Source organism: Artemia franciscana, chromosome 11, assembly GCF_032884065.1.
Source record: "Artemia franciscana chromosome 11, ASM3288406v1, whole genome shotgun sequence".
Classification (NCBI taxonomy): Eukaryota; Metazoa; Arthropoda; class Branchiopoda; order Anostraca; family Artemiidae; genus Artemia; species Artemia franciscana.
Window position 1 is genome coordinate 2,364,593 of NC_088873.1, and position 19,448 is coordinate 2,384,040.

The 19,448-nt window shown below is 36.2% G+C and overlaps 1 protein-coding gene across 2 annotated transcripts in view; it reads right to left on the bottom strand.

Annotated features, from left to right (window-relative positions):
• The window catches only part of LOC136032680 (carbohydrate sulfotransferase 11-like), an 83,308-nt gene that overhangs the window by 19,545 nt on the left and 44,315 nt on the right, over positions 1-19,448 (bottom strand). Inside the window, exons 3-4 of one of the 2 annotated variants that reach the window (XM_065712975.1) lie at positions 15,609-15,820; positions 619-2,869 (exon numbers count right to left, since the gene is read on the bottom strand). In XM_065712975.1, coding sequence (XP_065569047.1) covers positions 2,186-2,869; positions 15,609-15,820 — 896 coding nt within the window. In that variant the 3' untranslated portion in view covers positions 619-2,185. Of the gene's footprint in view, positions 1-618; positions 2,870-15,608; positions 15,821-19,448 lie in introns of those variants that run through there. The other variant, XM_065712976.1, reaches the window with a different exon arrangement.

A 19,448-nucleotide genomic window follows, 5' to 3' on the forward strand; every position in this document is an offset into this window, starting at 1 on the left:
CCGTTAGAATGAGCCCTCTTGAAACATTCTAGGACAACTGGGTCGATACGATCACCCCTGGGGAAAAAACAAAAAAACAAAAAAACAAATAAACACGCATCCGTGATCTGCCTTCTGGCAAAAAATGCAAAATTCCACATTTTTGTAGATAGGAGCTCGAAACTTCTAAAGTAGGGTTCTCTGATACGCTGAATCTTATGGTGTGATTTTCGTTAAGATTCTATGACTTTTAGGGGGCGTTTCCCCCTATTTTCTAAAATAACGCAAATTTTCTCAGGCTCATAACTTTTGATAGGTAAGACTAAACTTGATGAAACTTATATATTTAAAACCAGCATTAAAATGCGATTCTTTTGATGTAGCTATTGGTATCAAAATTCCATTTTTTAGAGTTTTGGTTACTATTGAGCCGGGTCGCTCCTTACTAAAACTAACTAAAACTTGCTAAAACTAAGATATTAACTCCCAGCAATCAGTTCTGTTGAGCAATACGGAAGTGTATATTATTACGTACGAATACTACGGATATTACGGTATAGTACGGGTACATGCACGGATATTATTTAACAATAACGACAGTTTTGAACTTGGTTATCAGACACCAAAACGTTTAACGCCTTTAGACTAAATTGTTTATTGAAAGTAATGCATTATCAAAGTAGTGTGTTCAAATTAAAACATTAAAAATAAAATTAAGAAGATCAAATAAAAATGTTTAATTCAATATTTTTAATCTAAATTTTAAATACCAAAAAACAATATATTCGACACCTTTATACTGCATAATTGTAAAAATTAAATCTATTTCAAAGTGACAACTAGATAAATACAATCACTCCTGGAAGAAAAATGATAATATAAAAAAAACGTATCCGTTCAGGGGAAAAATATAAAATTCCCAGCATCCCGTTCATCAGAAGTATTTCTGATTATAGTGGCTTCATATATCATGAATACTCTTGCAATGAAAGCAAAAATTGACGGCATATTTATTACCGAAATTGCCCCTTATTAAGTTGTTTTCCTTGTGTTTTCTATAATTATACGAACTTTCTGGTGTACTAATAACTGCACTAATTACTAATAAACAAATATATATTTAGGATCACCATAAAAAGCTGATTCTTTGATTTAATGTTCAATAGTCAAACTCTTACACAACTCTTACACTTTCGTTATTGATAAGGATTGTTATTTACATATTATTCATTATTATGAAGAAACTGATTTTTTTTTTTTGCGTTACTCTTACCAAACCATGTAGAAAACATGTTTGCGGAAAACTGGAAAGGGGTCACTCAGTCACAAAGCAGAGCTTAAATTTTCCTTATTAAGGGTCAAAATCTATTGGCAGGTAGCCAACAATGGGGCAACACACATTTTTTCCATGATTTTTCTCTATTCTGCTCTTTTTCCTTTGGTTTCTTTATAATTACTTTGTAGTCCCAAATTTCTACCCCTTGCTGGCACCCATATATGTGAATGTTTTTATTTATGTAGTTGTATATATTTATTTACATAATACATACAGTGGGTATGTGCTATACAAAGTGTTTACATATGAATATGAAAGGGTTTTATCTTGAATTGGCAGAGATTATATTTAGATACCGTTCGCACTTTTCATTCAAAAAATTCCAACAGCACACCTTAACATAACAATATTTTTCGTTGCTAATTTCAGATCGTCCTCGCTGGCAATCCCAATTTTAGCTTTCAAACTAAAAACCATAGAAAGCGAGATAAAAATTAACAGATAATTAGAAATAAAACTGACTAAATTATTGAGCGTAAAGTCCAAAAAAACAACAAAGGCAAAGAAAGATAAAGAATACGGCATTAGACTTTAGAGTCCCTACCGGCGGTGCTGATCTCCGTTTCTTGACCCTTCAGCCAGGAAGTACAATAGGGGCTGGGGGCCAACCATCCTGTGCTTTTGCACACCCATCCTGTTTACCTTCCCCAGATTTCTCCAGGTACCCATTTAGAGCTGGGTCGAGTCTGGCTGTGCTTACAGAGTCACGCTACTGACTCCCGTCTCAAATTAAAAATTATTGGGTACACTAGGATTCGAACCCTCGCCCTCTCAGATAAAAGATCTTGTATCTAGCGCACCAATCCACTCAACCAGGACGGATCTAGTCCTGAGTCCAACAAAACAGACAAAAAACTGCGGCCATCACTATTATAAGCCATTAGTGTCACTTTCAACATCAAAATCATATCGAAATAATTTAAAATCTAACTCATAGAGGTAATACAGCTTTATCAAATGACTTTCTGGTATTTGAGAAAGGTAAGACTTGACTACAGATGCTGTGGATTTCTTTAGGCCTGGAGGAAATTTTACTTTCTGATCGATTCGAGGATCCTCGAGTACCAGCCAAGAATCTTCATTTAAAGTTTCGTATTTCCCAATAATATCATATTTTATGCGACAAGGTTCACAAAGTTCATGCATAGGTCGCCAGTGTTCGTCAAATGGCCTCCTTTCCCTGCTTTTCGGATCAATAAGGTACTGAACAAACTCAGAAAAGGTAACATCATGACCTCGGGCAAGTGCTTCTTTCTCTGGGTTCGTTCTATAGTTTTTCACAATTTCCCTTCCATATTTAATTTGAAAATAGTCAGTATAACTTTTATGAAATTTATTTACATATGCGGAAACAAGTCGTTCGAACGGGTGACGAACAAACATGAATTTGTAGTAATTATTTAATCTGGTCTGAGATTCACTGGTATTGAAATCTGCTAGAGTTTGCCAAACATGTCGTGGATGGACTTCATTTGCCACTATAGACAAAGGATCTGACGTGTTGGCATTCCCAGAAAGTATCATTAGAATTCTTTTCCAGTTTGTGCAAGCGACCTGAAACAAAAGTGACAAAAGAGAAAAAATGAGCAGATACAACAACAAAACCAACCCCCCTATCTCCCTAATTTTTGATTTCAGAGTTAAAAAAAATAACATTAAGATACATCATATAAGATCCCAGATGCCATATTTTTACTAGAGAAATATTTAATTTCCGTATTTCCGCAGCATTTCCACCAAAATAGTTGGAAACGACTTTCACCCAACGATCTGTCGCCATGTAAGATGGCTTCCCGACAGAGGTAATACCGATAAATTCTTTCTTCGAGGCTTTCAAAAGAAATATAGCGGAGATCTCAAAAAAAAAACATTATTATAATTATAATTATTATAATTATAATTATTATAATTATAATAAGAGATTATTATAATATTAGCAATATATAATTATTTTTGATAAAGTGGTGAAGCTTGTAAAAATTTATCTAGCGAGAAGTTTATTTTATGTTTATTTATTTTCGCGGTTTTTTTTCTTGGAAAATAACTCATTTTGTATTAAAGATCCAAAATTTGAAAACAAAATTTGAGATGAATATGTTGGATTTCAAAATTTTTACTCATACTTATAACTAATAGAAATTACACAGAAGCAACCTTCATTCCCTTTTCCAAACCCTCATGGAGAAGAGAAATAAGTATTAAAATAGCATGCTCTGTCGAATAACCCTTTCTAGAACCAAACTAATGTGAATAAAAAATCTATATCTTCTAGAAACTTTAAAATACTATTATTTTTAGAGTTTTAAATTGCTCTTGAAATAACTGAATGAAATAAAGCACTTGGCAAAAGCAGATTGTGGTAAAAAAAAAAGAAAAAAAAAGAAAAAAAAAGAAGTAAGGTGTGACTCGGCCAAATAGTGATAAAACAGGAACTCCGTAACATATGATGTATCACATGAATTTGTGTTTTATGCTGATTGCAAATATGTACAACTCATCAAGTCTTATGTTGCCCATCAATAGCTACGATCCCGAGAAAATTTGGCCCGTTTCCAAAAAAGAGGGTAAACACCATGAAAACGTCAAATGCGTCAAATGCGTCAAAAACGTCTTAATGAAAATCAAACTATATTTTTCGCCATACTAGAGAACTCCACTGTAAAGGTCGCAAGCTCCTATCTACCAAAAAATGTAGAATTTTGTATTTTTTTTGCCAGAAGAAAGGTCACAGACGCGTGGTTTTTTTATATTTGTTCTTAAGGGAGTGATCACATTTAAACAATGGTCCTAGAAGATCGGGAGAGTTGTACAATGTTCTAAAGACCTAAAAATGAGAGTGCAACCCGCTCCCCTTTTGCACTTCTTTTTTCTCTATAGACATATAATCAAAATTTTCAGCTAGCCAATTGACACAGAGTGGTCAAAGGGTTCAATAACTATGCCTCTGGGGATGACACAACCCCTCAAAGTCCTTGGGGAAAGGGGTGTAAATTATGGAATTTGCCCATTACTTATAAATAAGATACATAATTTTATAAAGATAAATCACTTTATTTGACAAAAAAAAGAATATACAGAACATTTTTGCTGCAACTGCAAAAAAAACCTAAGGGCTTGTTGGCAACAGGTGGGAATCTTCAATTCTAGACATTCCAAAAATACTATTTTATATTATTCTACACAGTCGTAATACTAAATCCATCCATATACAACAACCATCTTACCTACATTTAACACACACATAATTACTATTTTTTGCAAGGAAAATCTTTCGCATTGCAACCAGTATTATATCCCGTACATGGGGAGCAAAATTTATTATTACAAAAGGAGTTTTAATTAAATTTCTAAACCATTGTCGGCGCAATAGCGCTGCCTAAATTAAGGCCGATGTTGGCACAATGTATTACTTGTTTTGTTTAGACATGCACTTCGTATCGAAGGAGTTTTCATAGAAACTTCAAAAAGGGCTCATTCTAATGGAAATTGAGAGGGCTAGTGTCCATTTTAATAGTCAAAAGTGATTGGAGGGCAACTACCCCCTCTCACGCCCACCATTTCCCGAAACACATCCAATCAAAAATTTGAGATTGCCATTTTGTTAAACGTAGTTGAAGGATCTGGAAATTAGGTTTTTGAAGATGACACCCCCCACCCCGCATTCCTAAGGGACGAAGGTTTTAATTTATGCCTTGGGGGTATATAAGGTTTTTATAGAAAGTGTTGCCGTAGAAACTTCATAAGGGCTCGTTTGATTGGAAATTGAGAGGGCAAGTGCCCTTATTAATAGACAAAAGTGGTCGGAGGGGAAATGCCCCCCACTGTCCATCATTTCCCAGAACCCTTCTGGTCAAAATTTTGACACAGCCATGGGAAATTATGTCTTTGAGAATGACATCTTCCCGACAGCCCTTAGGACAAGGGTTTTAAGTTATACCCTTGGGGTATATAAGGTTGGTTGGGGTAGAATGTTAAGGCTGGGGTAGAAAGCATTGTTGTAGAAACTTCAAAAGGGACTTATCCGAATAGAAATTGAAAGGGCTAGTGCTCTTTTCAATAGTCGAAAGTGAATGGAGAGCATCTAATCTCCCTCCCACGCACACTATTTCCCCAAACATATTTAGTCAAAATTTTGAAATTGCCATTTTGTTAAACGTAGTTGATAGATCCGGAAATTATGTCTCTGAGCATGACATCCCCCAGAACTCTCAATGGCAAATGTAGTAACTTTTGTCCTGGGGGCATTTAAAGTTTTTGTAGAAAGTGTTGTCGCAGAAACTTCAAAAAGGGCTCATTTGATTGGGTAATGACAGGCTCAGTGCCCTTATGAATAGTCGAAGGTAATTAGAGTGTGAATAACCCCCTCCTCTCCACACCATTCATTTCTCTAAACTGTTCCGATCAAAATTTAAATATAGCCATTTTGTGTAATGTAGTTGAAAAGTCGGGAAATTATGTCTTTTAGAATGACATCCCCCTCACAGCCCTCAAGACAAGGGTTATAAGCTATGCCCTTGGGGCATTTAAGTTTTGCATAGAAAGTGCTGTCATAGAAACTTCAAACAAGAGCTAAGAGCTCATATGGCACTTGTGACGAGGTCGGAAGAGCCGAGAACTCATATGGTACGAGGTCGGAAGAGCCAAGAGCCAAGAGCTCATTTGGCACTTGTGAGAAGGTCAGAACCTAAAGTTAGACTCGGTACTAGAGATATCGAATTTGCTGTACTTTGTTTATTGGCAATTATTATAAACCAGACTTTAGAATAACATCAAAAATTATTACCTTACCCTTTTGTATTATCGACACCGTTCTTTATAGGTAGGAATTTTTTCATACACTTCAGTTACAATTTTATCCTTATCTTTTGACATAGATTCTTGAATGACTTCCATTTCTGCTCATCAAATTCATGGAAAACGTTTTAAATACGTATTTAAATTGCGCATTAAAACCCGCGTTGTCTGTGCCCAAAGGACTGGGAACTAATTAAAAGTCAATAGCTAAGTTCATGAATGTGAAATCATCATTGATGACTGCCACAGTGTAAAAATATTTTCCCTTTACTGTGCTGACTGCATAGATGACTGGAACAGTTACATCCGCAGGACTTTGCTTCTTAGGGAATTCCAATTTCGTCAGCAATAGTTACAGCTTAGGGGTATAAGCCTAGAGAAGGAAACATGTTAAGAAAACATTTCATAATACGCACAATAGCTGTAGCAAACACCTTTTGCATGGATCCCCCCTATACTTTACCGCCAACCCCCCTTCCCCTAAAAAGCAAATATATAGTCCAAATTATATAAAACCAATGCATTCTGTTTCCGGTTGTTCTTTTAAACAGTTAATTCAATTAATAAGTACAAGGTATGAAACAAGAGAGACGCATTGGGGGAATAGAGGGGAAATATATAATTTCGACTGTATATTTACACATTAAGGGGGGGAGGTAAAATATAGGGGGTTCCATGCAAAATCTGTTTGTTACAATTGTTATGCATATTGTAAATTGTTTTCTTATCATGCTTCCTTCTCAAACATGTTTCCTTCTTAAATCGTAAGTTAAAAATACCTCATTTTTATAATCTTTCAGAATTAACCCTCGCCCCCACTCCCCCAAAGAGAGCGGATCCGCCCTTCCAACTCCCCCGAATGTCACAGGATCTGGTCGGAATTTGAAATTAGAACTTTATAGCACAAGATCCTTCTAAATATCAAATTTCATTAAGATCTGGTCACCCTTTCGTAAGTTACAAATACCTCAATTTTCAAAATTACCTCCCCCCTCCCAATTCCACCAAAGAGAGCAGATCCGGTCCAGTTATGTCAGTCACGTATCTTAGACAGGTTTCTATTCTTCCCGTCCAGTTTCATCCTGATTTCACCACTTTAAGTATTTTCTAAGATTTCCGGTCCCCTCAACTGCCCCCCCCCCCCCAATTACGTTTGATCCGGTTGAGATTTAAAATAAGATATCGGAGTTACGAGGTCCTTCTAAATAAGAAGTTTCATGAAGATCCGATCACTCCTTCGTAAGTTAAAAATACGTCATTTTTCTTATTTTTCAGAATTACCCCCCCCCCCCGCAATTGAGCGGATCCGTTCCAATTATGTAAATTACGTATGCAAGACTTTTGCTTATTTTTCCAATCAAGTTTCATCCCAATCCCTCCAATCTAAGCGTTTCCCATCATTTTAGGTCTCCCCACCCCAAACTTCCCCCAATGTCACCAGATCCGGTCAGGATTTAAAATAAGAGCTTTGAGACACGATATCCTTCTAAAAATCAAATTTCATGGAGATCCAATGACCCGTTCGTAAGTTAAAGATACCTCATTTTTTCTAATTTTTCAGAATTACCCCCCCCCCCAACTACCCCAAAGAGAGCGGATCCGTTATGGTTATATCAATCATGTATCTAGGACTCGTGTTTTTTTTCCACCAAGTTTTATCCCGATCCCTCCACTCTAAGTGTTTTCCAATTTTTAGGTTTCTCCCTCCCAACTCCCCCCCCCCCAATGTCACCAGATCCGGTCGGGTTTAAAATAAGAACTCTGAGCCACGATATCGTTCTAAATATCAAATTTCATTGAGATCCGATCACCCGTTCGTAAGTTAAAAATACCTCATTTTTTTTTATTTTTCAAAAATACCCCCCCCCCCCCAACTACCCAAAAGAGAGCGGATCCGTTCCGTTTATGTCAATCATCTATCTAGGACTTGTGTTTATTTTTCCCACCATGTTTCATCCCGATCCCTCCACTCTAAGTGTTTTCCTAGTTTTAGGTTTCCCCCTCCCAACTCCCCGCCCCCATCACCAGATCCGGTCGGGATTTAAAATAAGAGCTCTAAGACACGATATCCTTCTAAACATCAAATTTCATTGAGATCCGATCACCCGTTCGTAAGTTGAAAATACCTCATTTTTCTAATTTTTAAGACTTACTCCCCCCCCCCAACTACCCCAAAGAGAGCAAATAAGTTCCGATTATGTCAATCATGTATCTGGGACTTGCGCTTATTTTTCCCATCAAGTTTCATCCCGATCCCTCTACTCTAAGTGTTTTCCAAGATTTTAGGTTTCCCCCCTCCAACTCCCCCCAATGTCATCAGACCCAGTCGGGATTTAAAATAAGAGCTCTGAGACATAATATCATTCCAAACATCAAATTTCATTAAGATCCAATCACCCGCTCATAAGTTAAAAATACTTCATTTTTTCTATTTTTCCGAATTAACCGGCCCCTACTCCCCCCCCCCAGATGGTCAAATCGGGAAAACGACTATTTCTAATTTAATTTGGTCTGGTCCCTGATACGCTTGCCAAATTTCATCGTCCTAGCTTACCTGGAAGTGCCTAAAGTAGCAAAACCGGGACTTTAGGTTTTCCCCCTCCAACTCCCCCCAATGTCATCAGATCCGGTCGGGATTTAAAATAAGAGCTCTAAGACACAATATCATTCCAAACATCAAATTTCATTAAGATCCAAATACCCGCTGATAAGTTAAAAATACTTCATTTTTTCTATTTTTTGCGAATTAACCGGGCCCCCACTCCCCCCCAGATGGTCAAATCGGGAAAACGACTATTTCTAATTTAATCTGGTCCGGTCCCTGATACGCTTGCCAAATTTCATCGTCCTAGCTTACCTGGAAGTGCCTAAAGTAGCAAAACCCGGACCGACAGACAGACCGACAGACCGACAGACCGACAGAATTGGCGACTGCTATATGTCACTTGGTTAATACCAAGTGCCATAAAAAGGGTTCATTCGATTGGAAATTGAAAGGGGCTAGTGCTCTCTTTAATAGCCAAAAATAATTGGAGAGCAACTAACCCCCCCCCCCACGCCCACCATTTCCCCAATCACTTTCCCATCTAAATTTTGAAATAGTCATTTTGTTTAACGTATTTGAAAGGTCCGGAGATTATGTCTTTGAGGATTATCTCATGGCAAGGGTTGTAAGTTATGCACTGGGGGTATATAAAACTTTTACAGAAGGCGTGGTCATATAAACTTCGGGGGGGGGGGGACTTATTGAATTTTGAATCAGAAATTCTAGTGCTCTTTATAAGATTCGAAGTGACCGGAGGGTAGGTACCCCCCCCAACCTCAACCCAACACACACGTCGCATTTTCCCGAAATGCATCTAACAGAAATTTTAAGATAGCCATTTTATTCCAAACGGTCAAAATATTATATAACAAGGCTTTTAGGGTTGAAACAAACTCCGGAGCCTAGGGGCAAGGGCTTTGGGGTTATGGGCAAGGACACTTGTAAGTTATTTGCAGTTGGTTTTTAAGGCTTTTATGGAAGGAACGGTTGTATAAACTTTAGAGGAGGCTCATTTAGTTAAAAATTGGAAATTATAGTTCCCTGTGAAAGGTCAAAAGTAATGGAGGGCAGTTAGCACCCCACCTTCCAACAAACCCTCTTCACCAAAGGAATCTGATTAAAATTGCGAGATAGTGATTTTGCTCAAAATTGTTCAAAGAACTAAAACAATGCCTCTAGGGTTGACACCCCCCCCCCCCAGTGCCCTAGGTTCGGGGTTTTTGTCAAGACCTGGGGCCACATAAGGTTTTTATGGAATGTGTGGTCACATAAACTTCAGATGCTGTTCATTTGATTTAAAATTGAAAGTTATAGTACCCATTTTAAGAGTCATAGTGATTTGAGAGCAACCACCCCCCCACGCTCATCATTTCCCCAAAGATATCCTTTCAAAATTTGGAGATAGATTTTTTTCTTTGTGCTTAAAGAGTCTGGAAATTCTGTTTTCCAGGAAGACACCCCCGTCCCCACAGCTTTCAGTGTAAGGGTTGTAAGTTATACCCCAGGAGGATATAAGATTTTTATAGAACAGGTGGTTTTACATGCTTCACAGGGGGACTCATTCGATTGGTAATCTAAATTGCTAGTGCCCTTTCTAAGAGTCAAATTGATGAGAAAGCAGTTAACCCCCCCCCCCACCACCAAAAAAATGTCGTGTTTTGCCGAAATATATCGAATAAAAACTTTGAGACAGCAATTTTATTCAAAATAATCCAAAGATCATATAACAAGGCTTTTGGGGCTTATACAAACCACTAGAGTCTAGGGGCGAGGGTTGTAAGTTCTGCGGTGGGGCATACAAGGTTCTTATAGAAGGGACGGTTGTTTAACTTTAGAAGAGGCTCATTTGGTTTTAAATTGGGAATTCTAGTTCCTTTTTAAGCGTCAAAAGTGATGGAGGGTATTTAGACCCCCCCCCCTGATAACCTCTCTTTTCACCAACACTTCTGATTGAAATTACGAGACAGCGATTTTTGTTAAAAATAGTCCAAAGAACATAAATAACGTCTCTAGGGTTAAAACAACGTCCCAGCGCAATGACGATAGGTTTTAAAGTTCTGCCATGTGGGCATATAAAGTTTTTATGGAATGGGCGGTCGTATAAACTTCAGATATGGCTTAGTTGATATGAAATAAGAAGTTATAGTGTCCTTTTCAAGATTCAAAGTGATTTAAGAGTAGCCAGCTCCCCTCCCCCTCCATGCTCATCATTTCTCTTAACACCTCCGATGAAAATTTGGAGATAATATTTTTGTTCGTTGTAGTTGAAGGTTTCAGAAATTATGTCTGTGAGGAGGATAATCACCCCCTTCTACATCTATCAGGGAAAGGGTTGTAAGTTAAGCCATGGGACATATAAGGTTCTTATAGAAACAGTGGTTGTATATGCTTTGGACTGGACTTATTGGATTGGTAATCAGAAGCTCTAGTGCCTTTTTTAAGAGTAAAAGTGATCAGAGCACAGATACCTCCCCCTCCCCCCAAACACGAACAAAAATGTCGTTTTACTCGAAATGTATTCAACAGATATTTTGAGACAGTCCTTTTATTCAAAACAGTCCAAATATCATATAACAAGGCTTTTGAAACTGATTCAAACCACCAGAGCCTGAGGGTGAGGGTTGCAGGTTATGCACCTGGGGCATTTAAGCTTCTTATTTAAGGGATCGTTGTATAAACATTAGAGGTGGCTCAATTTATTGAAAACGTTCTAGTTCCCTTTTAAGAGTCAATAGTGATGGAGGTCAAGAGCCCTGCGCGGGCTTGGAGTTATGCACTGGAGGCATGTAAGGTTCTTATGGAATGGGTGGTCGTATTATATTCCGATGGGTCTGATTTGATCTTAAATTGGAAGAAATAGTGCCTTTTTTAAGAGTAAAAGTGATTTGAGAGAACTTCCCCCCTACGCTCATCATTTCCCGTAATAAACATTCAAACAAAGTTTTGAGACATCAATTTGTTCAGCATTGTTGAAAGGCTCAGTAATTATGCCTTGTAATAGTTGTAGTAACATTAGCAGCAGCATGCAATTAGCACCTTTTTTTCAACATCCCCTTTAACACACGATGAATTTTTAACTTAATACTATCAACTGGACCTGAAGCATTGCTGATACGCCTCTTAACAACCTATGTAGGCATTGTGTGTTTCGATTAATTTCAATACAGTTATAATATTGCCAACAATTTTCACCTTAATAGCCTTAGGTTTATTAGTAGTAGCAGTAGCACCAGTAGTTGTAGTAGTAGCAGTAAGAGTACAATTAATAGCAATAGTCTTAGCTTAAGTAGCTTTAGTAGTTTGCTGGTAAAATTATTTTAAATATTTTTACTTTTAGAACTTTAAGTCAAAAATTAGTTAAGATTTTAAGGAATAAATATCAGCATATTTATATTAAACTGACGACGCACATTCATTTGAATTTTTTTAGTAAAGTGCTAATTATATGCTGGCTTTTAGAAAGCAACGGGATTTTCAACCCTACTCATGTCAATTTCTGCTCCTTTGAGTTTGACTCATTTATTTATTAAATAAAAAAACAAGTTTTTTTTAACTGAAAGTAAGGAGCGACATTAAAACTTAAAACGAACAAAAATTACTTCATATATGAAAGGGGCTACTTCCTCATCAGCGCCTCGCTCTTTACGCTAAAATTTGACTCTTTCTCTCAACTCTTCTTTAAAAACAGTAAAAAACTTTAGTGTAAAGAGCGGGGCGCTGATGAGGAAGCAGCCCCTTTCATATACGAAGTAATTTCTGTTCATTTTAAGTTTTAATGTCGCTCATTTTGGCTCTCCCCAGAGGAATAATTAAAACGAAATTTGCATTTTTTTTATTGTTAAAACAATGCTCTTAATTCTACTTTTTAAAACAGCAAAAAACTTTAGTGTTTTTAAGGGGAGGAAGCCTAGTTGCCCTCCGATTTTTTGGTTACTTAATAAAGCAACTAGAACTTTCAATTTTTTACGAATTTTTTTAAGATGTACGTAACTTATAAATTAGCTCCGTAAAGAACTTTTTATTCTGAAGTTTTTATTACATATATGATTGGGTTCACCCCCCTGTCAGTACCTCGCTCTTTACACTAAAGCTTAAACTTTATCCCAATTCATTAAGAATGACCCCTGAATCACAAAAGCCGTAGAATAAATATTTGAAATTACTAAAACACTTTAGCGTAAAGAGCGAGGTATTAGAAGAAGGTGAGCCCCTCATATGCGTAATAATTTCTGTTCGTTTTTAGTTTTAATGCTGCTCCTTACTTCCAGTTGAAAAAACTTTTCCATATTTATTTTTCATTGTTTTTTTTCTTAAATAATGCTAGAAAATCCTGCGCTCCATTCATGGAAATTTTCTTCCCCCATGACAAATTGCTCGATGGAAAGCTCCCTCAGCATATTCCCTTCTTCTCAGCCTCTCCCCAAAAATCCCCCTGAAAACGTCTGTACACTTCCCTATAGCCCTTACTATATGCAAGCACTGGTCAAAGTTTGTAACTAGTAGCCCCTCCCATGGGGACTTTGGGGGAGTAATTCGTCCCCAAAGACATAGTTATAAGGTTATTGACTACGCTGAATAAAATGGATATCGCAGAATTTTGATCCGTTGACTTTGGGAAAATAATTAGCGTGGGAGGGGGCCTAGATGCCCTCCAATTTTTTGGTACTTAAAAAACGTACTAGAACTTTTCATTTCCGTTAGAATGAGCCCTCTCGTAACTTCTAGGACCACTGGGTCAATACGTTCAGCCTTGGGAAAAAAACAAACAAACAAATAAACACGCATCCGTGATCTGCCTTCTGGCAAAAAATACAAAAATTCCACATTTTTGCAGATAGGAGCTTGAAACTTTTACAATAGGGTTCTCTGATACGCTGAAGCTGATGGTGCAATTTTCGTTAAGATTCTACGACCTTTAGGGGGTGTTTCTCCCAATTTTCTAAAATAAGGCAAATTTTCTCAGGCTTGTAACTTTTGTTGGGTAAGATTAAACTTAGTGAAACTTATATATTTAAAATCAGCTTTAAAATGGGATTCTTTTGATGTAGCTATTGGTATCAAAATTCCATTTTTTTGAGTTTTGGTTACTATTGAGCCGGGTCGCTCCTTACTACAGTTCGTTACCACGAACTGTTTGATTGTAATTTCAGATCGTTTTGGGTTTTATGTATTTATTGATGCTGATTCGTGGTAGTTGTATGATTGGTAAATTATTTGATTCTTTTTTCGTTCAATTTTGGCTTAATGGAGTTCTTTACTTTTTTTTTAGAAAACTTATTTTGTGGAAAAAGCTTTTTAAATCAATCGATTAACTAGATTCGATGATCCTCGTGTATCATAACTATGGAGAACAACATCGATGAACAAATATTTTCGAAAGAAGAGGGAAATAATTTATTAAGATACTTATTTGTGAAAATACTAACTTGATAATCTCTAGCTTTTGAAATATCTTAGAGTTGATTCTTGATGTTGATAAATAAGTTATTAAGATATTTATTTGTGAAAATACTAACTTGATAATCTCTAGTTTTTTGAAATATCTTAGAGTTGATTCTTGATGTAACATTCAATAATATTTTGAGTTACAAATATTTTTGATGACAAAAGTTTAACAGCTTTATTTTGAATTTTCTGAATTTTTTTTTTATATATCATGACACAAAATTACTTGACCATATTGAGCAACCATAGGAAATATACGGGTAAAAAACAACAGAATAAAGTAGTCAAGAATTTTCTTTGAAACTAAGTTTTTAACTCGGTGAAGTACAGTCAGAAATCTTGACAATTTTAAAGCCATAATATCACATTGTGTTTTCCATGATAAATTTGCGTCAATCATAAAACCAAAATACATGGAATTATTCCATGTATGAAACAAAGAAAAGAAAGAATATGATAAATGAAAAATAAAACCAAGTAAGTGTTAATTTTTTCAGCTAGTAGCAAAGTATGAAACGAAAGCAAGCAAATATTTCAACAAGAGATGGTTTGAACAAGAGAAATATTTCAATAAAGAATATAATAAAAGAAAAATAAAATCAACAAGTGCGAAATTTTTTCAGCTAGCAGCAAAGTATGAAACGAAAGCAAACAAATATTTCAACACCTCCGCCAAGTCGTCCTCAGTGCTTAGAAAAAACAAAGACAAAATCTAACCTTTTGAAGTAAACTTTACAAGAGTTAGTTTAATATTCGCGTGTTTTGATCAGTTTGCTTTTTCGACTCTCCGTAAACTATTTTTTTTTTGCATTTCGGAAGTTTATTTGATGCATTAGATATTTCTTGGTATCAGTGTTTTAACGCCACCACGGTTTTCCGCCACCGTATGTTTCCCGCCACCTTTTGATTCAAGTATGTCAGAATAGACATCGATATAGAAATATACATAGATATGAGAATAGACATAGACATAGACATAGACATAGAAATAGACAAAGACATAGACATAAACATAGACATAGACACAGATATAGACAAAAATATAGGCATAACATAGACATAGACATAGACATAGACTAACCTAACCCGTCTATTCTGATCCAAATAATCTTCTTGATGACCTACGGTGGCGGAAAATCTACGGTGGCAGAAAATCTACGGTGGCAGAAAATCTACGGTGGCAGAAAACTACACTGTCGTTAAAACAAGAAATTTGATTTCTTGAAGTGAAATGAATTGGTATTCACTAATTACGGTTGAAATTCCCAGAAATTAAAGATATCATTCAAATTTAAAAACACGTGCCACTGATAGTTCAAAACAGTATTGGCATATTGTTGTCATTTTTGTTAAATTTTGTAAAAATTCTGTAAAATTGTTCAATAGAAAGCATCTACAGACAAAATTGCATTGAAATTTTATTGGAATTGATGTCTTTGTACTGAATATTTTATATATTTATGGTTGGTCCCGTTAAGCCTGAAATTGATTCTGTAAAAATAACCTTACCTTTGGAACGTAGCAATATAAAAGATGTTGCTGATCAACCGATATAATATGATCCAATTTTCTGGTATTTAATCCATAGAATCCCAGCAAATTACGGTTAACATCATAACAAATGTCTGTTAATCTTTTCTTCCTATTGTTCTGAATTTCCAGCAGTCCCTTTAAGTTATATTTAAGCTCACTCAGTCCTGTGGCTGAACTATTGCAAATGTCTGGAAGAAACGAAGTACGTTTATATATTTGTGAAAAACATGTTCGTAACCACATCAGTGCAGTAAAAGACAACATTTAAGAACTTTTCAAGAGGAAAAAGAATATACATGGTAGTTCTAAGAATATTAGGCAACAATTAGCTAATAAAAATGATTCAATGTAACGAGCTAGTAGTAACAATTAACAATAGTTCCTCTAAGATATAGACGGAAAAAAAGTCTGTGATACCTTGGATGTGTAGGAAGATTTGTTTCGTGAGGAAGATTTAGCGACAATGCTTAAAGGATTATAAAACTAGACCTACGTTGCCCAGGCTACGTGAAGTGTGGCGGCAACCTTTGTCCGGCTTCGCCGACTAAAGTGTTGCGAGAGCAACACTTTTGTTTTGTTTCCTCGCTATCGATCAGTAATCACATGATCAAAGGCTATTCCTCAGCGTTGAAAAAAACAACAACAAAATAGTATCGAAAGAAGGGACTAAATTGACTTTGCAGCCAGTTGAACTTTTTCTTTTTCAATCGTAGACATCGTGACGGATGAAAACTCGGAACAATAGCTTATATAATCTAGTTGGTATTATAAAACTATCCCTGGCTTTTCAGGATCAAAATACCATAGATGACATTCTATTAATTATTTCGAAACTATCTCATTGTTTTACATCCTCGTTTGTGCTTGTTTCTTCACTATCGGTTAAATGATCAAGTTGTCAGCCTATCAAAGTTTTTAAAACGGTATGTTCAAACAAGAATGCAATGAGTTATCACATGACCAAGGCTAGTCCTCAGCGTTGAAAAAAAACAACATCTACAACACTTGATGAAATTTACTGCTGGTGGTGATGTTGAACTTTAAGAATTATGAGGTGGATCAATTACATTTACTATGAGCGGTCTTTCATGACAAGGCATATGCTGGTCAACATGTCGAAGGGCATTTTGAAGTAAAATTAATTTTTCACGTCGGCAGTTGTCTCATTGTTAAAATATTTATCAAAATCATTGTCAGTGTGCTCTTTTGGTAAAAGAGGTACTATTGGTACTATTGGTACTATTGGGATCAATGTAAGGTTTAGCCATTTTTTTAGAGAATAGTATTTACAAATCCCGTGACTATTGGCAGTAACAGTCACTACCACCCGCTTGAAAGAGCCGTCTTCTTTTAAAATCTTTTCACTTATTTTTGCAAGATAGAGAGCGTACAAGTGAGAGATGCTGCTTTATCCGTTGCTTAACTATTTCTAGCAGTTGGTCATTACCTTCAATTAAATTTAAACAAAGCTCAGATAGCATATCAATAAATTAATTTCAATGCCATGTTTGAGTATAGCCTTCCTTAGCCATGGTTTTATGCAGTCTACGATCGTGAACAACGTGAAATTCGGATCGGCAATCATTCGGGCATATTCTTTCGGGTCGGTTACAACATCAAAACGACTCCTATGGCGCACACTTTCGCATATCTTACCGAAGGTTTAATTTAAAATGTGATTAAAGATTTCTTATCCAAGCTCCTTTATTGCCTCAGAGCTTTTACTGAATCAGGTGTCAATAAACGTCTTCATGTATTGCTTTTGCTCAAACTGAAAGGCTCTATGAATCTTTGTGACCTTGAAACCGTTGACAAGCATCCACCGCAAAAATATGTTATGTACAACAATATTCCGTTTGGGAGGAAGGTCGGCAATAAGCTTTTGTTTTGAAAGTGTGCAGTGTATACCCCCATCCTGTACCAAGCAATAATTAGAGGGACTCAATGAATCCCTAGGCACTGGTCCGTTTATGCATGGGAAAACAAAATCATTTACCGAGTCTTGAGGTTCTACTGGTAATCACCATTAATTTTGAAAAACCATTCGTGTGGTCTATTCTCCTCAAGAATGGAATGTTGGGGAAACTTGAATCACAAGTATTGTCTAACCATTTATAATTCCTATATGGTAAAGAGTAATGGGGCATTGCCAACAGTTAAAGAGAGTTCATCATATCAAGAAAAACGGCAACCGCATCTGACTTGAAACAGGTGTGATGTCTAGTCAGGTCAGTTTCCAGGATACGATCTCTGTGAAAAAGACCCCCTCCATTTATTAACCTCACTACCTCTCTGCTGATCCATGAGGGGTGATCAGACCTATTTCTTCTTTAGTGGCATTAAGAATTTACAACTCACCAGATGAGGAGCTGAAGAATAATAGCCCAAATCTAGCCCAAATTCTCTGTTGTTAATCTTTGTTGTTTAATCTCTTAATGTAAGTTAGTTTCATAGCTAACCACATTATTCTAAACATAAGGACAACTAAACATAAAACATAAACTAAACATAATCATGTGACAACTAAACATAAGCTTAAACATTTTGATTGCTATTGCTTAAATATATTCAACAAAATCACATTTTTTTCAATTAGTTTTCATATTACGAAAAGAGAAATCACCAATGCAACAGCACAAACACATTACAAAAAAAAGAAAAAAAGAAAGGAGACAGAAAGAGAAAAGGAAGACTGTTTTCCTAAATTAGTGATTAATATAGATCAGCACTTGAACGTGGCCTTAACCCTACCCATCCATACAATCACATAGGTCAAACAGCATAGCCATACACAATCAACCATAAAGAATAATCCATGGACAGGCAGTCATGTCGTCAATAAGTATAAGTCGTCATTTACGAAACAATAAAAACAGTAAAGACAAATAATTCAGAGGCAACAACCCAACACAAGGGCGCATCAGGAGAATACACTTGCCTATAGGGTTTCGGCACTTTTAATTAGATGCACTTTATTTTCAAATTTAAGCCTCAAATCCCATTTAGTACTTCAAGAATTTATTCTTTTCAGAATTCGAGAAATCTAGGATTTTTAATTTCGAAGTTTTTCGAATAAATCCCTGATATTTTGATGTTGTTTCACGGCAGTTTCTTGAAACATTCAGACAATCTGTTCCAATTAAAAATAAACACGGACACATGCATAATGAGTAACGACATTGATTGCAAATCAAATATATTTGAACTATTACTTGCAACGAGAAAAAAGCTTCCGTTGGGAAAAATACTATTCTCTACCAAAAAAACCCACAACTTGGCAGTATTTGATTAGATTTATAGCACAAGAAGAGAAAAAGCACTACTTTTTACTGTTTTGACAATGACTCCGTGCAAGCTGAAAGTTGAGGGGCTTCAGTGTAGTTCCTCTGTCAGGATTTACATAATTCTTGCAAAATTTTCAAAAAGTATCTGCTAGAATGTCCTAATTTAAAGAGATAGATGGCACAGACGGTTGACATGCTATCTGTTCTATCCGTGGCGTTTCATATTCAAATCTTATAGTGGCATATATTTAATGAATCATTTTCAGGGGGACTATAAGTTTCCATGTCAAGTGGTGGTGCCATTGTGCATGTAAAGCTAAAGCAAGCTTGTATTAACTTTGAAATCTATTGATTGGTAGTATTTCCAATAGGCACCTGGATCCGTGGAGAAAAAAGGGTAACGGTAATCCCCTGGGAAATGAAAAAATTCAATATCGACATTGGTGGGGAAATGGTTAACAATGGCTACAGATATTTGGCACGATCGGATGAAAAACAGGAACAACTAACCAATTAAGGGATCGATACCCTT